This window comes from Rhagoletis pomonella, unplaced genomic scaffold, assembly GCF_013731165.1.
Source record: "Rhagoletis pomonella isolate Grant_MI unplaced genomic scaffold, Rhpom_1.0 Rhpom_scaffold_00006, whole genome shotgun sequence".
NCBI lineage: Eukaryota > Metazoa > Arthropoda > Insecta > Diptera > Tephritidae > Rhagoletis > Rhagoletis pomonella.
Window position 1 is genome coordinate 74950629 of NW_023458560.1, and position 25104 is coordinate 74975732.

A 25104-nucleotide genomic window follows, 5' to 3' on the forward strand; every position below is an offset into this window, starting at 1 on the left:
TCTTTGGTCCGCCTACTAAACAACAGATTTCCTTGGCCTGCTGTTAGTTAAATTGGCATCAACGTTTGATTGACCAGCGAAACTAGAGAGGGTTTTATAGTGCCGCTACAACAAAAACTACAACAGCAACAAAAGGATTGATAAGCAACACATCTCTGGATATTATATAAATACTTGTATATACAACTTTTTTGTTTTATTTCTTGGAGTTGGTTAAGTAATTCTCCCGAAAGGGTGAGAAGACAAAGAATATTTTTTTTTGAATTCCATATATTTAAAAATATTTAACGCTGTTGCGTTACTGATTCTTTTTTTTTTTTTTAAAGTTTTTTTTAAGTTTCGCCTGTGTGTATAATCATATTTTGCGATCTTTTTTCCCAATGAGCTAGAGACCTGAAGCTTTAAACTTGACTCAGATCTCGATGATAATGCAATATGAAAGAGGACTTAATCAGCTAGGTGGCGCAAGAGTGTGGATATTTGGGAAATCCGCATTTAACTCCACAGAAACTTCAGCCGTTAGGTCGACATTTTTTAATAAATAATAAAAACTTGTCTCTAAAACTTTTTGTAGTTCTTTTATTTGTTAATTTGGTTTTCAAAGTTTCCCGTAAGTTTTTGGAGACACCGAGCTCTTTCGGATCAGCATCATTCAGCATCGGCCTAAAAATGTGTGTTACAACTCAAAATATATTGAAGCGCAAGACTTCCGAAGTACGCTATTCAAATTTATCTTCACTAAGGTGCTCGTTTTGAAGCAGGTAGCGGCACTTTTAGACACTATTTTTCGTACTCATTAAATTGCATATAAAGTTGAATATTTCTTAATATATGAATCGAGACTATCGAGAAAATAGCAAAGTATTCGTACAGCGTGCTGTGCCACCTGAGCAAATGCTGCCGCACGCCTACACACATCCACACCCGCTGCGTTTGTGGCAATATTTCGAATGGATATAACTTCAATTTCCTGCATATAGCCAATACGTGACACAGAAATTGTGAGGTCTAAAATACTTCCTGTCTCAACTGCTTCTCGAACTACATACACATATCTACTAAATCACTCACACACACACGCACACATATGCACACACGTATGCAAATAAATACATGTGTGCAACGGAATTACCTTTGCCAATTTTTTGTATATCTTTTCAGTGGAAAAGTAATATGAGGCGAATGTTATTCACGTCATTTCACGCTGTGACACATGTTTTTTTTTTTGCAGTACCTCACATTGGCCGATGTGCAACCCACCTTACACACAGCCGAACTTTTGATCGCCACACCAACTTTTAGTTGCCTGACACCCGCACAGGCAAAAGACTTTTGTGAAACCAACTGGGGTGCTTCTGTTCCTTTTCGATTGATTCTGGCAGAAAAGTAAAGGTCACATATATTCAGCAGGAGGCTATGAAGTCGATCGAACACTTTTATTGACATTTCAAGGATATGCAAATATGTACGAGTATTGTTGTGTTTCTTTTGATTTTATGCATTTCACTCCGCACTTGGTTTTTCTGATGCTATATTTTATTTTATTTTTTTTTTTTTTTTGTAAAGCAATGTATCATTCTTTCGTTCATATTTAAAATATTTATGCATGAGCTTATTTGTAAAACATTCACATGTTTTCTGTGTCAAGGCAACGAGCTTTGTTACCATGCTTGTAGATTCAGTGCTAAGCAGACGACAGATTGCTGCCATCAGCTGTATACAACTGAATTTCTCTCTTTGAATATTTCCGCCCTGGTCTCTATGTAATGATGCAACAAGCAATGAGATAAGTGGAATGAACTATGAATAATAAATGAACTATAATTAATGGAAGCAAATAGAAATTTTTCTGTAATTAAATTTAATTTCGATTCGCCTTTCAACTACCACTAATAGGAGGCGTACACTGCGTCCCAAGGATCTGTCGTGCACTCTGCTCTTCACAACACTTCTGTTCAATTTAAGGCTCCTAGATAGTTGAAAAGAACTTTATGTGATATGTGGGGTGAATGTGGTCCTAGTCAGTTTCTATTTCGGGCGAACTTAACTTCCCAAGAAAGCAGTGGGCAAGATTGGTAATTTTGCCGAGCGAAATTAAATTAACACTATTTTAAAGCTTTTGAGATGGAGAGTTCATGAAAAAGAGTTTCGCTGAATAAAAAACCTTCAGCTTTGAAATGACCTTCAAAAATAAGACGTTCTCTTTTCGTTTTCTTTTTTGACCTGAAAACAGTATCCAACGAAATTAAAAAAAAAAAAAGTTTGAACACATTTGGCTGATGTATCCGTATCAACGAATTTATTTTCATGGTCGCAAGAATCCAAAAACGCATTTTAAGAGGTTTTTAAAAAGCTCAACACATGCTATTTCTAGATCCAACAAATTGAAAAAAATAAAGATTTTATTTAACATAAAGGCCATTCTGGAGATGTTATTAAATAAAAAATTTCCTTAATATTAAAAAGGGCCTTCAAAAGTAAATTTTTTTTTTTAATTTTGTCCTTTTTGAACTTAAAACAGCTTGCAATGGACTTTTTAAAAAACATTTAAAATGCGTTTTTAGTTTCTTCTGACTATCAAAATGGATTTCTTGACGCAATACCAGCAAAAATAAATTCTTTAACATTTTTTTAAATTTCATTGGATACTTTTATCCGGCTAAAAAAAATTAACTTACTATTTTATCCAAAAGGGGCTTTATTCCTTAACTTTTCTCGTTCTTGAGATATTCGATTTTGTCACAAAAAAGCTAATTTTCCACACTGTGCGCCGACATTGGTGTTTTGTAAGTAATTATTTATTTCTCATTATTCTCTTTCTTTCACCCTTCGTTGATCGTGTTTGAGCTTTTTACCAGGTAAGGTCCACCATCAAGGCATGGGGCCCACCTAGCTATAACTGAGTGAGTCACTTCTCACATTGCGATAGTTCCTCAGATTTATTTCCGCACAGAGGTTGATGGTATAAGCTACAGCCTGAAATATGCTTGGGTATCTTCCGATTAGCACCGACATCGGCACACTTCTTAAATAATATTGTTTATGCTATATCATCTATGGGAAGTAAGGTTAGCGAGAGTGCTTGATTTCTCCATACTTCGGGATAGTTAGGCTTTTTTTTGCCAAATGGTTATAGATTTGCATCTCCCAGCTTCACCAAGTGGACGTTTGCCTATCATTAAATCCTTTGTGACTCTGCTTCTGATGAACGGAAGGATTAAGGTTTTAATGGGGTTGAAGTTGAGTCTTATCTTGGTGCAGCATCGCTTCATTAGGAGAAGGTCTCTATCGAATTTTAATCGCAGAAGGTGTTCGCAAACTTCCCACTTAAGTATGCAAGTATGTTATCCGCATAGTCTTGGTAGCGAATTTCATTATCGGAATATAGCTGAAAAAACTCGTCGTTAGATATTGACTTATTGGGATGAAACTTTTGAGAAACGTATTACTTGCGCCCTCCTCCGCATCGCCAGAGCAAGACTGTTCCTCAAATTGCGGGGCAATAGAACTTCTCCCCAGCTAAAGCTGCACTATTCGAACTTTAAGGGCTATGAACTTTTGAACTTACCAAAAGAGCAAACAGCCCAATGGATTGACTGTCAGGTGAAAAGGTTTTTCGCCAGTTTCCAATCTGTAGATTGGAGGAATCTGGAAAATCAGTGCCAAACAGCGCGAGCGCCCTGTCACCTTCGCCACTCTTGAAGGCTTCATTTGTAAGTCGAAATTTAATTACTGTTGTTTCTCTTTCTAGAGCTACTTTTGAAGAATTGCTTTCACTAAAGGTTTAAAAACTCCCACTTTTAGAATTTCGGATTTCACAATGAATATTTACGTTCATATCCCAAAGGCCGCATTAACGTTCCAGCCTTTCTTATAGAACTTAGAACTAGACTAGATCTTAGGAGATGAAATGGTTTACTTAGCATGTAATTTTTTTTTAGTATTTATTCTTAAGTTAAGTATTGTAAAGGTAACCACGCAAAATGGACAGCTATGCCTGCGAGAGAATGTGTGGAACTTTTCATACTCGCGCTCTGCTATAACAAAACCTACACAGAACATGGCATGGCAACTGTTAACTTCTAAGAACTCCTAACTTCTTACAAAAAAGAATAAAAAATATTAAAAAATCATATAAATACTCATTCCTTAAAGAAATGTCGTCGAGGATGTGGTGATTTGTTATTCCCCTATATTGGTTTTTACTTGCGAAGCTAATTAAATTCTAAGAGTTCAAAGACATGAATATAAATTATATTAAAATGGCTTCCAGTGGAATTTTTGACTGATTAATAAGCCAAGTATTGGGAAAGCCAAAAAATGCTGCATAAAATAGGAAACGGTAAATGTACTGAGGCGCAACAATTTTTCGGTCAGCCAACTTTTCGACTGAGCTTTTGGCTGGTGGTTTATATATTTGTTGGCATAGCTGAAACCAAGTAAGTCGAAAGCGCTTGGGGGACGCTTTTTCAAAAAGTTTTGATTGATTTCAATGTATTCGCAGCATTTTGTGCAAACACAAATATACGAATACATATGTATGTACGCATACACAGAGTCACATATGTATGTCAAATGGAGGCCTCCACACTTCTGTGCTTGAAGCTTTTGGTGGCAGCCTCAAGTGGAGAAAAAAAGTTATTGATGTTTCTCATGTGTGTGCGAGTGCGGCGTTGGCAGCTTTTATTACCTTTTATTAATTTTTGAATTTTTAGTTTGAGCACACACGAGAGTGAATAAAGATTTCGCTGAATTTTTTGATTGATTGATTGATTGATTGATCGCATGCCGCACGTCAGCTGGCGGTGTACTCACGCAGTGGCACGCAATCTCGCCACCAACACAGATGAAATATAAAAGTGAAGGTCGATGCAAAAACATACCTGCATACATATACAGCTTATCACTTCTCTACATAGCGCAATCACTGTGTATAATTGAGTTTCTTTTCCATGTCTTTCCCCTCTCTTGTTAACTAAATTTGGATAACACTTTTCCTTAAGTACTTCCTATTTAATCTACGAATTCCTGCTGTTATTTCTTAGTCTTTTTTGAGTTATTATTTCTACATAATAGTTTTTCGGAGAAATTTTTTTTTTTTATTACAAAAGCTGGGGGCTAAAAAATATATGTATATTCTAGACTAAGGCCCTCTCCACAGCGGTGAAGAAACCTGCCTCTAGCTTCCGCAAAGAAAATTTGTCAGGGACCGAACATAACAGTTATTGATGAAAACTGTCATGGAAAAATTTACTATGAAGGGAATGTTCTACAACTAAGTGAAGCATACCAATCGATTTCGTTTTACACCGAGACTCAAATTTGAAAATAAATTTTTATTTGCAATTTTTATTCAAAATTTAATGAATACCAATTATATTTGATTTTTATATTATAAATCCAAAACAACAATTATTTTTGATTTTTATATTATATGGCTTAGATAACAGTTATTGAAGAGTTTTATTTATAAAAGTCATCAATAAAAATCAGTCAGTGACTTTTACTTTTAAAAGTCATTAATATAAATCAGTGACCGACTTTAATTTTTTAAATCAATCATATAAAAGTCATTAACATTTTTCGCAGTTAAGAAGGTCTTGGAAAACAAAAAGTTTACTACGACTTATTCAAATGACTTTTATAAGTATGATTGAAAAAATAAAGATCAGTGACCGATTTTTATTTATGACTTTTATGAATAAAAGTCTTCGATAACTGTTATTTAAGACATATAATTTAAAAATCAAAAATAACTGTTATTTGCAGATTATTTAAATAAAAATCAAAAAAAAATTGTTAATTTCGATTTATAAAATAAAAGTCAAAAATAACGGTTATTTAAAGAGTAATTAAATAAAAGTCAAAAAATAATTGTTAAAGAGTGATTTTTTTAATAAAAGTTTTAACTGTTACGGCCCCTGGAATTTGTTAATGTTTGCTATCATTGGAGCATCGATACAATATCTCAGGATTCTGTTGAGTGTTAGCGTTTTTCCCCATTTAATCGTGACCCTGATGAGATTTCGAAATAATTTCGTTTGGTGCACAATTCTACCTAGTTTGTGGACATATCGGAACAATAACTGATCATCTCATCAGTCATCTCCTTTCCTTTAATATTTTCTATATCCAATAACCCAGCAAAGGACAACGTTGAAATGGCTCAATGACGACCCTGCTTTGAAAGCCCTCTTTCTAGCTGGAATAGTACCATTTATTAGAAGCTTGGAATTGATATGTTCTAGCAAAAGGATCCTAAAACAGCCTGTCCTGTTCAAGGTGTCCTACCTCCACTCAAAACCTTAAAGTTTTGAAAAAGACCAACTAATATCAACAAATAATTTGAGTCTTACGAACCAAATCCCTCTCGCACCATCCTGTCGGCGACGTCATTGCCCTCGAACGCGCTGTATTTTGTGCAATTATGAGTAGACTATGTACAAGACTAGTTTGGGGGAATTCGTTCTATTAGACAATCCCGAAAGCCAAGCCAGGCTGTCTAAAATCGCCGCTGAAACCTGTTTCAAGATTTATTCTGGCTTAGGTAGAGATTATCGATATCTCGGTCTGAAACAAAGAGAGGAAATCGCGTACAGGAAATTAAACATAGTGCCTCCCTCTTACATGATTTCGGAGACTCCAAATATTTTGAATCCAGCTATTTTTTCTAAAATATCTCAACCACAACCACACGGCGCTCGAAAGCATAGCGGATCAAAGCAATTCGATGATGATCGCCCCGAAAGGCAAGCATTTCGAAATCGATGGGCAGTGCGGATAGGACACAATAGCCATAATGGTAGATCGTACTTTGTGTCCGGCACCCGTTTGCCATGCAACTCCACATCGAGCCAACCTAAGTCAACTATACAAGCATTTTGGTGGGTGTTAAACCACAACCATCACCATAACCTCCGAAAGGCCGCGCCGCAAGAACAGATTCGGCTTCTGCTCAATGTGGTACCAGAACTATGTACCCGATCAGACGTCGTGAGGCCTCTGCGACCAGGTTTAAAGCTCCTTTAAGTAAATTTATAAAAGCGATATCTTTGAATTTCCGTGAAAACCCGCATAAATGGAGCTTCATTTTTCTCCGAAAGCAGCATTCGGAAGCTTTAGTACTTGTAATTAGCCATTTCTGTTGAATTTCGAATTCAATGGGCGAATAAATAGTTAAAATTGCAAATTATTATGTCATAAACAGGTCATTATTGTAACGTACGAGCACTGCGTGCGTCAAGACGTTTACTCGTATAAACACATACATATTTACGTATATTAATGCACATACATATGTACACATTTATATACATACATACATACATAGGAAAATGTAAATAAAGTTGAAAAGCGAAAGAAAGGGAAGGGAATGAAGAAAAATTTCAATTAAACAAGCTGGAAGTGATTTTTTATTAAACCATCAATTGCATGCCAATCGCACGTAACGATGACAACAACAACAATAACAACAACAAACACAAAAGTTGCAAGCATTCAACAACTGTATAAACCGTTTGTGGGTCGCTGTGGCAGAGAAGGGGTTAAATAAAATCAGGATGGCATATGTGAAAGGAGGCGGTGTCGCAAAATGGCCGCGACGAGGTCGAGTGGCTGGCGAAATGGATATTTTTCACGTACATACAGAGTGTTTGTTAGTATGTAGTTGTGTGGTGCGTGCAAATGAGAAAAAATCTGCATTTATGCATTTATGTATGTACGTGCAGTTGACTGATTGAACGACATGAATGCGACGCGTGCACGCTTAAAAGCTAACAAAAACAAATACAAATACGACAATTTCCAAAAAGTAAAAAAAAAAAAGCGGACGGAAAATTCAAGCACAACAGCACGCGGTAACGCCTCAAACGCAATATTGTCGCCAAACAGCGACGCATTCCAATAGCAGTGCTTTAAAATTCGCTGCATTGCTTTAGCTTTTTTTGTGTGTATGTGTGTGTCGAGGTGTGTGTGTGTGCGTGCGCGCGTTTACTCTGTTTTCAAACGTGGCGGAAAATTCAATTTCAACATTTTTTCGCTTGTTGAACCTTTGCGTCAAAGTGACGAGCTGCGGCGTTCACGAGCATGCAGACACATATGTATGTATGTACATACATACGCATACAGGCGAGAAGCAACGCAGAAAATTACTTGCCGATGGGAAAATCGAAGCCACTACGAGTTAATGGCGATTTTGCACAATTTGGATGACTTGGACAGTGATAATACAAGCAGCATTAGCAATACCGTTTCCATTACCATTACTATAAGTATTATTATTACCATAAATATTATCATTACCATTACTATTACCATTACCATTACGATTATCATTACCAGTACTATTACCATTACCATTATGATTACCATTACCATTTTCATTGTCATTACCAGGACCAATACTTCTAAGAACTGCCAATATCAATACCATTACCATTAGCATTACCATAACTATTACCATGACCATTACCAATACTATTATCATTATCATTACCATCAACATTACCATTCCCATTACCATTACCATGACTATCAACATTACCATTACTATTACCATTACCGTTACCATTACCATTATGATTACCATTCCCATTACATTACCACTATTAAAACTATCAGTACTATTACATCAGTATTGCATGTAGCAAAAATGTACATACATACATCGGTGGTCCTCTGCAATATCGACACAATTCAAATTTAACCTCGTTGTACTGTTAAGAAGCGTAATTCGCTAATACACTTATAATCCATATCTAGTCCTTACTAGTTGCTGTAGTAATGCCTACTGCTTACTTTGTTAAGGATTAGAAATGAATTTGGCAAGGACTAGAGAAATTAACTACTTAAAAGTAGTAAGGGATTGTTTTTTTTTGGAATTTTGAGTTGGGTCGTCGACATGCAAACAGTATCCATTCCTGCAGGGATATTCTACACACCCGCTTTAGCAGCAGCATAGTGTGGAGAAGCTCACTATTTGAAAAGTATTTGCCCTTAGTGTTAGTGCGGCTAAAGTGTTTTACAACGCTTGGTTATCGTTTACGCGCGGATTTTTTATTTTTTTTTTTTGTTTTGGTTTATTTAACTCTTGTTGTTCTTGTAATGCATGCGCAACAGTGTTGTCTGCTACGAAATGCAATCAGATTTTTTAATTTGTTTTCCCTCAACTATTTACAACTATTTTCATCTTTTTTCTCTCGTTGAGTAAGTTAGCGTTGACAGATCAGCAAAGAATTTGAGTTGGGTGTAATTTTGTTGTTGTGTTCTAGTTTGCTTGCTCGAAAATTGAGCTTTTGGCTGTATTTCTTTATTCATTCTGAACGTTTGGAATAAACTTTTTTGTTTACTTATTCTTTAGAACGTTCCTGATGATATGTTAACGTATATTTCAAACATATTCTGTTTATTCCGGCTGTGAAATGGGATTATCCGGAATGTATAAAGAAACGCAGCCTTTGTGTCCTAATAATGAATTTTATAAGCTTTGCTCATATATGGATAAAAATAAGAATAAAGAAATGAAGTTTAAGTAATTGTAAAGTATTTCCATGACTTTTAGTAAAAAGTGAAGACACTTTATTCCATTGTTCTTCTGCTTTGGAGTTCTCATTGCTTTATTCGACAGGTCGAGAATCACACGAAATTGTTGTACAATGTAGTATTTTCTTCTTTCATCTGACATAGACGAAAAGTACTTAATTGTTACTTTGTAGTTTACTCAGATGGTGCCCCCTACAAAGAAAGCTGATGAGCGCTACTTAAGTTAAAAGTTTTAGCTTTGACCTTTTGCTATAGCCAGGTTCTCTTACAAGCTACTTGGCAAGTACTTTGAAAATCGTAAGGGATTGCTTGACGTTTTCGAGCTGCCATCACGAAGCCACTCACTTTACCGGGGTCACTTACTAGCTCTTAGAGATGTATGTAAATTCCTTACAACGAAGTTAAGTTGCTTTTGAAGCAGGTACGACTATAAGAAGATGTCGTACGTTCATTCGTGGCCCCTCTAATAGGAGGTTTTCTAGGCATATCGCTCCAACCTGATTTACTCCAAAGTGTCGCATATTTGATGCGCGACCATCGTGTTTAAAATGTAGGAGGTCCGAAATGTGCCTCTCCGTTATCTCTGTCAAGCTATAGAAAAATGTTAACCTCAAATGATCACTTTTGCTTCACTTCGACCGATTTTTTTCTCATCTGCATACATAGAAAGTAAAGCATCGAAATTGCTCTTCTTCTTTAAGACTTTTACTTTGGGAACTGGATGAATTAGAGCATTTTTTTAACTAGAGCAATGTCTTGTGGTGATGCCTGCAATAACTCTTTCTTCAAATTTGTTCAGTTTCAGAGGTTCATCGTTCAACCATCGAGCTTATAGTCATTGAGACCTCACCGTAATTCCTTTCCTTCCATAATTTATCATTGACACAATTGTACTATGTTCCAAGAGTTTCATCGATATATTCCAAATCGATGTTGGTAAAAAGCTATGGTTTCTTCTTCAGTAAATCTGACTGTTTGCGATATTAATAACATTATCGAATATAGTCATACTATATACCTCCAATAGCCTTTTAGCCTCCCCAATGGTAAAGATTTCCGCTTAAGGGATCATATGTACTTGGTCTGACTATCCCTTAATATCTGTGCAGTTCAGTATAGCCTGACTTTAATCAGTTAAAATACAGTTAGTCTTTTAAATGTATAGGCTATTTTTAAGCGATTATTCAATTTAGAGAGAACGCGCCATTAACCTTCAGTTTAGGTTTCCAGGCTGGTGTTCTATTTTTTGGGAAGAGTTGCCATAAGGAAACAATTGATTGACTGCTCATTTTTGTTGCGGAGGCTAACATCTGATCTGACAACAGAGCGGCAATGAGAGCCTTGCACTTGCCCACGGTGCGCCTAAAGTCGGTTGTAGAGTGTCTGCCCTCTCTTACGATTAGTTCTAACTATTCTTGTCTAGCTTGTCTTATATGGCGGATGATTGCCTAATAATTATGCCCTAGAGCTGGTTTCAACGGGGAAGGTGAATGTGGGAATTTCTTTGACTACATGTGCACTTTGATGATCGTTTTACCACATTCAAGGCAATCGAGGGAAAGGACACCGCGTGCATCCTAAATAAAATGTGGTCATGACCTTGTTAGCCTTTTTGGTCCACGTTCACCTGGAAAACTCCACTAGCTTGATTACTCGTAGGTCTCTGGTGTGGTGTGATGGTTCCATGCTGCCTCCTCTATGGCAACCAAAGAGCGCAAAAACCCGTTCAGATTGCGGCTTAACTTCGCTAAAAACTCCTTTGAAATGGTAGCACGGTTGCGTTTATGGTCGAGTGTGAGTGATACCCATCGCGCGGATAATTTTCTCATATCCAAATATGCTTGTAAAATGTTCTGTCGTGGACTTTTTAAATTGCCATTCCTCTGAAACCATCCAACGGTCTAAAAATAAGCCGCGTTGAGCCATCCCTGGCTAATATCAACCATCTGCAAAACTCCTTTCATATCGCAAGGTTTCATGGCTTACCATAGAAGGTCCACCTAGCATAAATGCATTTTATAAGGTCCGCATAGACTAATTGAAGTCGGCGCTTGTAGCCATTTCGATTTATTAGTACACCCCGCTTGAGTATTTATTTCACCAGCTCGCAAGTAAACAGTTGCTATGATTAACTCTTCTCTGCCCACTCTAAACTGTGACATAATATTGATTTATGATCCCAAAATCAACACTTACGTAGCGATAAACAAAGTTTACCGAACCCTGTTGGCACTTTTCGCATTCGCATTTTAAGTTTAACTTCCACATAATTGTATGTCCTTCCATACGAGGATGTATGTATGTATATCCTTTCATATTTAGCTGCGTCCGTTTAGCTGCTAACGTTGCCATTGCGCATACAGCTCGTATGTATGTATGTATGTACATATGTTTTCTCACAGCTAATGACCAGCATTTACGTACAATTTCACTTAATTTTGAATGATGCCGTAGGGCGTTGCACATTAACGACAACAGCAACAACCATACGAACAACAACAACAACTGCATAGTTTATGCATCTAATTGCGCACGCCCATTGAGCAGGAAATGTCCAACGTCACGGATCATAAAAATCAGGCTAAACATACTCGCGTAGACAGAGTTTTAAATGGTGTAATGCGGGAGCCGCAGTGCGACATAGCTTGACCTAGCCCTGTGCATAGGTTCCCTACATTGCAGTGTGCGCGCCGCTGGCATTTGGCGGCCACATTACCAACCGACGGCCCTGGGACGGGATGGATGGTGAACTGTCGACGTCAGCGGATGTTGTGTATTTAAAACAATAATGAATACGTATGTATATGAAAATAGAAAAAAATGGAAAAATCCAGCGACATTTAATTGAGCGGCAGGCAGTGTGAGTGAGCAAGGATGACAAGCGCGAATGAAAGAGGTGAGAAGGACAGCACGCGAAACATTGTCAACAGCACATAACGACCGACAAGGGTTGGGTTACCTCCGAGCGCTACCTTTCCGCTTGCCTGGTTGTTAGTTGGGTGTTGTTATTTACGCCTGCGGCTTCCGCATATCCTGTGACAGTTCCTGCGGCTTGTTGACTTCAAACCTATTTTGACAATTTTCGCAGCGTGCAACAGTAACTAAGTCGCATTGATGCAAATATGGCGAATTTCGTGCGAGCAATGTGGAGCGAGCAGGTTAATGGGAGGGAAGCACTACCACCGAAGCAATGGCAAATTAATTATGAACACGCATGCCAGTGCGGGTATAAAAATTGATGCATGCCTCCGCGAGCGATATTTTGGCGTGGAATCGAAGTGGAACCATCGCGAAAAGCAACATTATAATTTACTACAGCCAGTTTTAGATAAAAATGCATTGCCTAGTTTTGGGAACCCTAACACATGTTGTTACGTTGGCTACCGTTGGCAGTTGATAGTGTTATTGTGGTGAAAAAATTACATGCCCATCGCATATTCGCATTAATTCTGAGTTTGGAAAATGATTGCGTTTAATGTGTACTCCCAATCAAGTGGAAGACAATCGTCCCAACACAAGTCTTTATAGTTTTGTATATCAGTACATGTGCCAATATATAGCGCATCAATATTTTTATCAATTTTTTTTATTTTATCTTGACCTGAAAAGGAACGAAACCGAAACCATTTATAAAAATCAGCTACAGGATCTACCGACCAAAATTTTTTTTTTCTTCAGCAACATAACTGTGCTGTTTTACGAAAAATTACTTGCATGGCAAATTTGTGTACTAAATAGTATGTGGATAATCTTACTTTTAATTCGTATACATCGTGACTTATGGCAAGGCGGTAGCAGTGCTGCCACTGTCACTTCAATTGAAATTTATCGCTTCACTTTAGAGGTCTTCACTTCGTCACTTCATTTTACTTCGTTTTACTTCAATTTCAATAATTTAGATTTATCGACAAAGTAAATAAAATTTTTTTTGAAATAAATTATATATTTAACCAAAATCAGCTATATTTTGCCAAAATTCTTGTTAATTAGTAAATAAGTATGACAAAGTGACTTTTCGCAAAAAACTTTTCGCTAAAAAGATGCCTAATAAATAAAATCTCCGACCTGACATCGGTTATTTGGAAGAAGTCATTTTGATTTTAATTTCCACGTGTATAGTTGTAAAACTCACATTTTCATTTTTTTTTATTCCAAAACCGAAAACGAAACCAAAACCGAAACTGAAACCGAAACTGAAACACTTGGCAATACAGAAACCGAAACGTTATTTTGAATCGGCTTCATTCCTTGATTTTTATTACTCACGAGAGCACCACAATGACTGTAGAGCAAGGGCAAAGTATTTAGTTCTATCGAATGCTTCAAAATCCACTTCGTTGGTGGCCATTTGTTGGCTAGTGGAAATGCTGCTTATTTCTGGATTTTTCCGGGAATCGATTAATCTAAGTCTTTTCATCACGTTTTAATTATTTTGGGTCGACTTTTTTCTTCGATATTTTCGCATAGGTCTGGTATTTCTATTCGGTATAAAATATTAAAAGCGTAATGGACTTTTCTTTTCAAAACTTTGGGTTTTAGAATCTCATTGCGTTGTGAAAAGCTTTCAATAACTTGTCGAAAATATATGTACGGATGGTAACAGTAAAAGTATTTATTGTTGTTATATCCAAAGTACCCTATACTGGGCTCACACGAATTGTTCTGTTGTACAGATTTGTACATTTTGGCAGTCGCAGAGTGGTGTTGTCTTGTAATAATGAGTTCAGCTCAATAAGAACTTTCCAAACCGATCGAAGGTGGGATCATCATTTAATTTGTTCTAAGAAAATTAAAGTGTTCTGTTTGAGGACCAGAGAAACGTATCAAGATCTTCTTAGATTGAGAGCATAGTGAGCATAGACAACATATAGCTCTACCCATTTGGTTACGAAGGTAGATCTTGGTGGTGCAGTAAGTTGGAATGGAATGCAATGGAATTATGGGTGGCTCGAAAAACAAACTTTTCCAAGCACTCCGACCGTATTGTCCATTGTACTTAAGACCAAGAGACAGAATTTAGAGGAATGACATATGTATATATAGATGGGGGTGGGAATTCGTAAGTTACAGTTAGTGCAGTAAGTCACTAAACTTCAAAAAGCGGCCACCTTCAGCGAAAATAACCCACATTCCTAGATATTCATAGAGAAAAACTATTTCAAAGCTGCGTTCCATTTTGGAGCCATCAATTTACCTACTACCTATGATGTATCCAGGCGAAGGTATCAAACTCCCCATTTCAATCGTACAATGACGGGAAGAAGACTCCAAGGCAAACAACTATGCCTCATCGTTATTTCTTTCCATTAACCCATTTCTCTAATTATTACCGCAGACACTAAAGTGGTGCATAATAAAGATATGAACGTATGTAAGAAATAAGACACCTGAAGGACAAGTTTTCATTGCCACTGTGGTGCCGGAATATGCGGCATGGCCTTCTGTACTCTGCCTCATTTTTCATGATTATACTTGTTCCGTTGGGTTCTTTCGTTGAGATCAGTGCTTTCCAACCGGCAGTTCACGGGCGCCTAGTAGCTCGGGAGTTGTATTTTAGGCGCCTCCCAAACCAAAAATATGAACAGAAATATACTCTGTATCAAACTACGCCATTTGCAGTAGTAAATGTGAAAGTGTCAATTGAAAATAAAAATCGCCATAAAATGATAAAGCTTCAATTAAAAGTTATATTAGCCAACTGTAAATGAGATTAGATAATTGTAAATAAAGAAAGATATTTCTGAAATCCAAAGACATTACCGACTTACTCAAGCACGGAGTCAGTGGATCATCCACGTTGAATGAAACGTGTATTTGCGCTTAGATAACCCTATCCACATACATACAGTTTTGAGAACTAAGGAAGCTGATTGGAAAAAGCCTTAGCACAAATGTAACAGTATGTAGCTGATTTTATTTGTATACCCAAATTCGTATAGAATTTATTTAGCTAACTAGTTTCTGCCTTTAGGTAGGTGGCCATCTAAAGAGGAGATATCCGTAATAAATAATTACCTAAAAATTTACCATTATCACCAATATTTTAACATCGTGTTAAACATATGTGAAAGGCAACTGTATTTAAAAACAATGCTGGACTATGGACTAAGTAGTCGCTAAGCACGCTTCTTCTGATCACTTTGTTCAAATATTGTAAACATTTTATTCCTTTTCGTTTTTTCAACCAGATGGCAACCCTTCTAAATACACATACAAACTCACAATCCAACATTCCACTTCAACTAATTATTTCATGCAATTAGATTTTTAAATGTTAACTCTTATCCTGCATTTCAGTTTACCCACGCGTCGAAATCGGACCGCAAAACCCGCTCCGCGTCGAACGTGATCAAATTGCCAAGCTGGAGTGTAATGTCGACGCTAAGCCAAAAGTCTCCAACATACGTTGGTCTCGCAATGGACAATATGTCAGTGCCACGCCCACACACACCATCTTCCGCGTGGGGCGACATCACGCGGGCAAATATACCTGCACTGCCGACAATGGACTCGGAAAGTCTGGCGAAAAAGATATAGTGCTCGACGTACTCTTTCCACCCATCGTTGTCATCGAGTCAAAAACTCACGAAGCCGAAGAAGGTGAAACCGTGTTGGTACGCTGTAATGTTACCTCCAACCCACCGCCTATTACCATCGAATGGCTGAAGGAAGGCGCGCCAGACTTTCGCTTCACCGGTGAGCTGCTGACGCTGGTATCAGTGCGTGCCGAACACGCTGGCAACTACATTTGCCGCGCCGTTAATATCATGCTTCCGTACACCTCGAAGCGCGTGGAGGGCGTTGGCAACTCGACGGTGGCGCTGTTGGTGCGGCATCGACCCGGACAAGCCTACATAACGCCAAATAAGCCGATCGTTCATGTCGGAAATGGTGTAACGCTCAGCTGTTCAGCCAGTCCACCGGGTTGGCCCGTACCGCAGTACCGTTGGTTTCGCGATGTGGATGGTGAGTTTAGCAACACACAAAAGATACTGGCGCAAGGGCCGCAGTATTCCATACCGAAGGCACATCTCGGTAGCGAGGGCAAGTATCACTGCCATGCTGTGAACGAGCTGGGAATCGGCAAGATGGCTACCATCGTTCTCGAAGTACATCAACCACCACAGTTTCTGGCCAAGCTGCAGCAGCATATGACACGGCGCGTTGGCGATGTGGACTATGCAGTCACCTGCAGCGCGAAAGGTAAGCCCACGCCAATTATACGCTGGATCAAGGATGGCACCGAAGTGCTGCCTGGCCGCAAGTTGTACGACATACGCACCACGCCGACCGAGGGCCAAGGAGGTGTAGTCACAGTGCAGAGCATACTGAAATTCCGCGGCAAGGGTCGACCAAATGGCAATCAGCTGGTCCCCGCCGATCGTGGACTCTACACCTGTCTCTATGAGAACGAAGTGAACTCGGCCAACTCCAGCATGCATCTGCGCATCGAACACGAACCAATTGTGCTGCATCAGTACAACAAGGTAGCCTACGACGTGCGCGAATCGGCCGAAGTTATCTGCAAAGTGCAGGCCTATCCAAAGCCAGAGTTCCAATGGCAATTCGGCAACAATCCTTCCCCACTCACAATGTCCTCAGATGGGCATTACGAGATCGCCACACGCATGGACAACAACGACATCTACACCTCGATACTACGCATCAACCACATCTCACACTCAGACTACGGTGACTACACCTGTCGCGCGGTCAATCCACTCGACACAATACGTACACAGATTAGACTGCAACCGAAGGGTGCACCGGAACGACCAGGCGCTTTGAAAGTGATGGAAGTGTCGCACAATTATGCGATACTCAGCTGGATACCGGGCTTCAATGGTGGCATGCAGAGCACAAAATACCTTGTCACTTATCGCCGTGTGGCCACGCCGCGTGAGCAAACCCTCTCCGATTGCGCCACACACACCTACACCACCTCCATTGCGAGCAGCCTCAGCAGCAGCAGCGGCAGTGCGAGCAGCATCAGTTCAGCTGATTGGTTAGAATTCGATTGCTATCGCGAGAATCCATGCAAAGTGACACCGTTGGATCAATATCAAAGCTATATGTTCAAAGTGTATGCGCTCAATTCGAAAGGCAGTTCAGGTTACTCAAACGAAGCATTGGCCACCACAAAAGTGAGTAAAATTCCGCCGCCGCTACACGTCACCTACGATCCCGATTCGCATGTTTTGGGCATCAATGTTGCGGCGACATGTCTGTCATTAATTGCGATTGTCGAATCGTTGGTGAATCGCGAAACGCCAATGGCCACATGGGAGATTGTGGATACGGTGACATTACTGCCGTCCGGCGCAGAGGCCACATTCAAAGAAGCCGTAATTAATCACATTCCACAAACGACACACTACAGCGCGTCCGGTCGGACGTTGGGCCATGCAGAGGACATAACATTGGCGCTGGCAGAGACGGCGCAAGGGCCGACGGTGCGCGTGAAATTGTGTTTGCGCACAAATCACGACCATTGCGGACAGTATGCGAATGCGGAGAGTGAGTATAGAGGATATATTTTTGTATTTAGTGAGTTAGTTGAAGAGCTAGATGGACGCAATTGCATTGGCGTTTCGGAGTATTGGCTTTTTAGTTCTTTCCTTTAACATTCCGTTTTGCTTTTCCGAAACAAATACCTATTCCATTTTCTTTTTTTTTTGCCTTCAATGCAAATATCTTGCAGATTTTTTTGCAAATGCATGCATGCAAAACTAATAGGTTTTTTTTACCAATTTAAGCCCAGTACGCTCTAGGAAATAACGACAGAAATTTTATCGCAAGTAAAAATATATTTTTTTTGCTTGCGCTTTTTTAGTTGTTTTGTTTTTTAAAGTGATTCTCTAGAGTTTTGGATAGTTTTTTGATACTACAATGGTGGAATAACAGGTAGATGTTGGGAATTATTACTTCTCTGAAAAGAAGTCTAATATGACTCTTTGAGGAATCTAAGTACTTTTCCCAGAAAGAGTGAGTGTGTCTCGCCAGTTCCCAATGCATCTCTGCAAGAAATTGGATCTCTCAGTCTATACACTGTCTCCACCAAAAAGCCTCTCTGATGGGCACAATCTTGTATTGAGCCCTAATGACGAGATCAATGACAAGTACCCGCTATTCTTGGTCCAATAGTAAGCTCCAATTCATTTGAGGTTACCCTTCAGATGCCAACCAGCTCAAACTCAATTTTGAGTCTTGAAGAAATCAGAAAATTTTCCATTTTTCCATTACTTTCTTGTAAGAAAACCACCGCCATAATCTTTTTCCAAAATAAACCCCGGGAGTCAGAAGTAGTGCCAAGTCCAAAGTCCTATTCCATCGGCAAGGCCAGGGTTGGCCAATCCAACAAATCTAATCACGCTCCTTTAGAGCCCATTTTTGGCCATGATTCTACGCTACCATATTTCTGCTTGTCGACCAGTCTGATAAAATCGGATATATAAACAAGAATATGGTTGTCTGGTTAGGGTTGATAGCAAAACCGTATAAAGTGGCATCAATTATCTAACCTGTTATGGGTCCTCTGTGTGTTTACATAGATCTCCCTGAGGGACTTCCCTGGCGCTAGTGCACAAACATTATCAGAGTGGTCTGCGAAGTGATCGAAATCTTGCATTGCGGTTAATTGGAAGTCCACTGTTAAACCCCACAATAGAGGTGAGCTGTACGTCCTCTCCCAATATCCTCTGTGGTACAAGGCAATCGACTGTGTGCCACATGTTCTTCGACATGAAGAATATCAGACAGACTGGACCGAAACTTATTGCGAGCTCATTATCATTCTTCCCCGATTTGGGTATGAACACTTCCCTATCTTGCTTTCAAATACGGGAAATATGGATAAAGGCCATACAGATCCTAAAAAGTATCATAAGATCCCCTATAAGCTTTCGCATCTTCTGATACACACCCATCTGTCCCAGGTGACTTAAATTAGTCAAAAGAGGATGGAAAAAACCATACTGACTTCTCAGTCATAATCTGTGGTGCTATATAGCAGTTTATGTAGTGGCTCTTTCCGTAATTTGCAAGCCGAATAATGAGTTTGCAGTATAGTATTCTAAGGTTCAGCACCGGCGTGGCACCTTTGGTATTCTGGTCCTTTGGAACTTCGCAAGTATCAGTTGGATGCACATAAAATTTCCTTTTACGGATTTATTCGTACCGGTACTCTCCTGTTTTGGGCCAGGCTTAGCCATTATTGTCTCCATCTTTGATACCAGTGTCCACCTTGGATAAGGAGAGGAAACAGCTAGTACCTCCTGAAAGTTAAATTTGCCGTCATCATCCATCAGTAGCTTGGCACAATTAGGTGCTACTCTCAGTCATAGAGAATGGTGAGTTTTGAGACTGCAGATCCGAATCAAAGTTAGCCGACGAGTCGGCTGGGGAATCCCAAGCTGATAATTACCCGTGCAGAGGTATCTGGAGTCTGAACTTCTCCATGAAGAAGCGAAGGCTGAGATTTTATCCACGTTTTGTTTTATAATTTTCTGTTCTTCGAATATGTTATTTTACTTTATGTTCCCTATAAAGCTGAGTTCTTTGGTGTCAAATTCTCTCTCTATCATCTACATTTGTCAGAATATTTATGCCCCTTGAAACTGTTTTTGTTTTGCTTTTACAACTTCCCGCTCTTCCCGCAAAAACTTATTGCAATTTATATCGAAACAAATCATATCCATTCTAGTAACTGCCCAGCCACTTTAATTGTTCCTTTGTGCAAGAAAAGAATTTACACTTCATATCCACATTTTGCATAACACTTTGTCTTTGTCTCTATTTTTCTTCTTCTTTCCATGCCACCTCCAACCGTAATTCATCAATCCGCAACGCGCCATCACTGTCATTCCGACGCTTTTTATCACATCACCGCAGTTGGCAAATCATACATGCCCGACTCGTCAGCGCTAACGACATCCGCCGTAATAGCCATAATCGTCTCATCCATCGCATTCCTGCTACTCGTCGCACTCTCGGTGGTCTTTTTCCACTGTCGACGTGCTGCGTCCAACAAGAAGGCCAGCACCAACTCATCCGCCAAAGAATACGACCTCGACTCGGGTCGTCCGTCTATTGTGGCGCAAACAAATCAAGCGCCACCACCCTACTATCCCACCGGTAGTTTGGATAGCAGCAAATCCTTAGACTCACATGCGATGGAGTTGACACTCACTGCCGTGCAGGACACCGAAGAACAGCTGCATCAGCAGCAGCAGCAGCAGCAACAGCAACAACAGCAGAAATCTGCGGCTTCCGTCTATGGCTCACAGAATGGTTATGGTTATCATGTCACATCAGCTCTTGGAGGCGTCAGCGGCGGTGGTGGTGGCGGCAATGGCAGCGACGGGGATAGCTATCAAGTGACGCCATTAGCGCACTCCACCATTGCGGGCCGCAGCGAGTGTAAGTACCTTAGTGTAAGCTTTTCCATGTGCAATCCACCGACCACCAACCACCAACCGACCCCTTCCCTCTCCCCCAACTCACTCACTCACTCGCTCATTTGGCGTGCGTGTAAAGACAATGCTCTCGAGGATTATGTGCGCATTCATTCTTATTTGTGCCGATGCATTGGACGTTTCTATGTGCGTGCTCTTCGGCGGTTGCAGCGGGTCTACGCAATCTCATTTTGGACTGCGTTAAGCTGGCAGTTAGCGCGCGCTATGAAATGTCCGGTTAGTCACGCAAGTTGTACGTAGTGCAGGATGCTCATAAATGCAAGCTGCTGCGTCAGTCAAACTTCGATTCACAGCAAAATGGATGTTAAATTGAAATTGCTTTGTGAAATGCTGGTACTTGAAGGCTCGCGCCATCAGACGCTTAACTAGCAAACTCAGCCTCTTTTTAAGTACTCTCAACACGGGTAAGGGTGTGTGTGTGTAGATATGTCATGTAGACCTTAATGGCCGTCAAATATTTGCTAATTTTGATATTTCGCTCAACGACTGCTGGGTGGGAACGATAAAGCTTTATTTCTTTAGAAATGCAATCAACGTAGAAGCTTAATTTCAAGCTTAATGGGAATGCGTATTCTGTATGGTAGTGTCACCAACAAAAGTGGCGAGTGCACTAAATTCAATTATGTTTTATTAACACGTAAAGGCTTCGAATAATTGTCACGACAGCTCTGCTACAAAGCTTCAATAGGTTGATTTCGATCCCCCGGTTTACTCAGAGAACTAACGACTGACTGGTAGACGATCTCAAAAAAATCCGGATTCTTACGGAGAACTCGTTCCAGTGGTCTATCAAAAGGGTAGCAAACAAGATTGGTCTAAATTATTTATTAGTGTGACAATAAGAGCTTCTATCAGATTTTTGTAAAAAGGCCTAGCCAATATCTAAACCCGTACTGCAACTAATGTGGATGGAACTCAGTGATCGATATGGCACCTCTAAGGTTTTCAATGCAGCTATTACCCGGTGGCCTTGAGGTGTTGAAAGATTTTAGTGCCCATTCATGTCGTTCGTCCTTCCATGGCATACTTGCAATATTAATTTTAACCTCCACAATGAGGTAAAATCAACCCTTTGTCTTCTATTGAACTTTCTGGAGACTGAAGCACAAACAGATTCAGATCTCATAAAGATCTTGAATATTATTGGCATGTTCACACCTCGTCTTCTAATAATATGCGTCATATGTTTGTATGGCGCTGAAACTTCCTTAGAGAGCTTGGCCGAGTCTAATAAAGCACGCTGGAGCTTTTGTGTCCAGACAGCTTGGCCATTGTATTTCAATTCACCGTACCACATACATTTTTCCATGTCAATTTAGAGCTCATATATTTCCTAGTTCAATCATCTATAGTAGTCACCATTGCTAAAGCGTTAAACCCCGTAAATTTTTCGCAGCATCTTTCTACAAGGTTGGCCTCATCAGATGTTGACATTGTCCACGAATCTGCACCTATATATCAGTACGGGCATAACGAGAGACTTGTAAAGTCACACGATAAGCAGTCTTCCTGCATAAAACATATTTCTTCATCAATTCGTCCTTTCCCATTCCGACGGAGCTGGTGATATGTCATCTTACACAGCCATTTTAGTTTCAGACTACGTAGGATTTGGGTAACATATGTACTTTCCTGCTATAGAAATCTGCTTTGAAAGTATTTATTAATATTGTGCGTGCCGATTTTTCCCTCGCTTATAACTATTAGCTAAAATTTGGTGTATGGCGCATACCTGGTCTACGAATTTTTCAGGTGGGCTTTCTCCTTTTATACTCGATTATACCTTAAGGACTTAGGCTGATTAGGAGGCTGATCCTACTCTAGAAGGCAACTGTGGCTGGGTCGTCTTGTTTGGGGATTCGTACTCAAACTCCAGTCGGCAGAAGAGTTTATCTTGCGTCTTACCAGCTTTTAGTCGCCATACTTGCAGGCCATCATCACCAGCAGCTTTATTTTTTTCAGCAGCGGAATGGTGAAAGACGGGTGGGGAGACGTCGACTTCCTCATCGACTGGGCACTAGGGTTTATCGTCCAATTAATCAAAATAAAATCGTTTTATCTTTGGGACTGCATAGGGGACACAGTCCTCATTTTCCAAGCAAAATATATAAAACGAATGTTTAATATCATTTAGTACTACCCTCATATTTTATTCCTTCAATTTATTGAAGCGGGTTGCTGAAGCCAAGCAAAAACTCACAAGAATATATTTGTCAATCAAAGAAGGCTAATCAATTTAAGAACAATTTCATCGAGTCCAAATACGAAATCAGCGTTAAAAAAAATAGTTTATGCTTTTTACTCTTAACGTGAAAAGCTTAAAAAGCTTATTGCTTTTATTGTAGGGTTTTTGAGGTATACAAACTTAACTTTAACTTTGGAATCGTATTTCAGGTTATACAAATATAGATTAATCTTCTTTGTCTGACACGCAGGCTACAATGGGCTCTAAATGAATACCAAAGATTGTCGATCGTACCACAAAATAGTCATTAAGTGTGCGATTGGATTAGATTAGGTGGCAGCACCGCGATGGTCATAGGTGTTTGACAATGAAGATTACAGGAAAATGATGCGAGTTTAATGTTCAGCAGATAGTATCCACCCAAAAGAGCTCCCTGGTGGTCTTAGTAACGGTTTGGAGTGTTTAAAATTTAACCCAGCGGGACCAGGTCAGCTGAGAAGAAAACGCTTAGATGATTCCACCTTTCCGTCCAGCAAACAAATAACTCGTAGTGGTAGGAGGCGATGGGGTCTGTGAGGCAATTTGAATGAATTGAAAAACTGATAACGATTCTAAGGCGCTGATTGTTGTTTGGCTATTAGAGGAGATATTTAATAGATATTATTCGAACAATATGGACCACCTTTTTGGTTCGAACTTAGTAAAATGTTTGTTAAAATACCAATTTAAGAACAATTGTAAAATCACTATTTAGTGCATACGAATTTGTGGCACTTTCAGTTTTATACACAGTACTACAGCAATATTCGAACTCCTCAAACTTTGTTCTTTCGTTCAGCTATTCATCGAAAAACTTTTTATGAACCATTTTCATTTGCAACTCATTTGGCTAGGCAATTAACATTACAATCACTTAAAGAACAATACTGTAAGGCTTCAAACTAATTTTCTGCCAGTAACTACTTCACAAAACTCACCCCCTTACCCACTTTTCTCTCACCCTCTCACCCTCTGGCACCAACACCCAGCATATTTTGCTTAACAGTGGAGCTAAAAAAGCCAACATTCGCATGACTTGAGCAAAACCATACGCTCAGTAGCCATAACGCTCAGGTGGTGGGAGAAAGGCGAAAGAAAACTATTATTAAACATTACTACAATAAATGAATGTAATCAAAAATTACAATGCAATACACGCTCAACTATTGCTGGCGATTGGAGAACACTACTCTAAACGAGAGAACGAAAGAACGAGAGGGAGAGAGAAAACGAAAATGACAAAAGTCGCAACTGAACATAATTTCCACTTAATTATTTGTTTAAAACTTTTTTGACAATTTTGTCGATCGCTGCCAAAAAGTAGCGAGCAGCTCTCAGTGAACCAGAATGGAATGGGGAACGCAAAAAAAAAAAAAAAAGTTGCCAAAAAAACACTAGTTGTAGTAATACAAGTAGTTAAATCAAGTGTATGAAAAATAAGAAGAAGAATGAAAGCGTTGGCAACTAACTGTTCGTTGAAGAACAAAAACAAATTCTCATAAAAGGAAATATGAATTGTAAAACAGGCGGCGGCAATTGTTGCCAAGCGGCGGATGTGAGGGGTCGTGGGGTGCCGCTGGCATGACGCTATTGGCACGGCGAAATTACATGTCCAACAAAAAAAATAAACCAACCAAAAACAGTTTTAGTACATTTCAAGCGCTGCATAATCAGCGAGCAGTTAGTTAATAAAAAATGAAAGGAAAGGTGAATGCGCAACAACAACTACATCAAAATAGGAAATAAAAACCAGCTCTTAACTAAAACAATCGAAACAAGCTGTATGCATTATTCAATAAAACAAAACTGAGCTAAATAAAAAGTAAACTTTGTTTGTCGCTAAGGTCGCCTGCAGGTTTGGAAAAA

The 25104-nt window shown here is 39.4% G+C and overlaps 1 protein-coding gene across 2 annotated transcripts in view; it reads left to right on the forward strand.

Moving 5' to 3' along the window:
• Window positions 1-25104, forward strand: part of LOC118741289 (hemicentin-2-like) — a 293187-nt gene that overhangs the window by 235983 nt on the left and 32100 nt on the right. Inside the window, exons 5-6 of one of the 2 annotated variants that reach the window (XM_036473207.1) lie at window positions 15838-18057; window positions 20431-20958. In XM_036473207.1, coding sequence (XP_036329100.1) covers window positions 15838-18057; window positions 20431-20958 — 2748 coding nt within the window. The remainder of the gene's footprint in view (window positions 1-15837; window positions 18058-20430; window positions 20959-25104) is intronic. The other variant, XM_036473208.1, reaches the window with a different exon arrangement.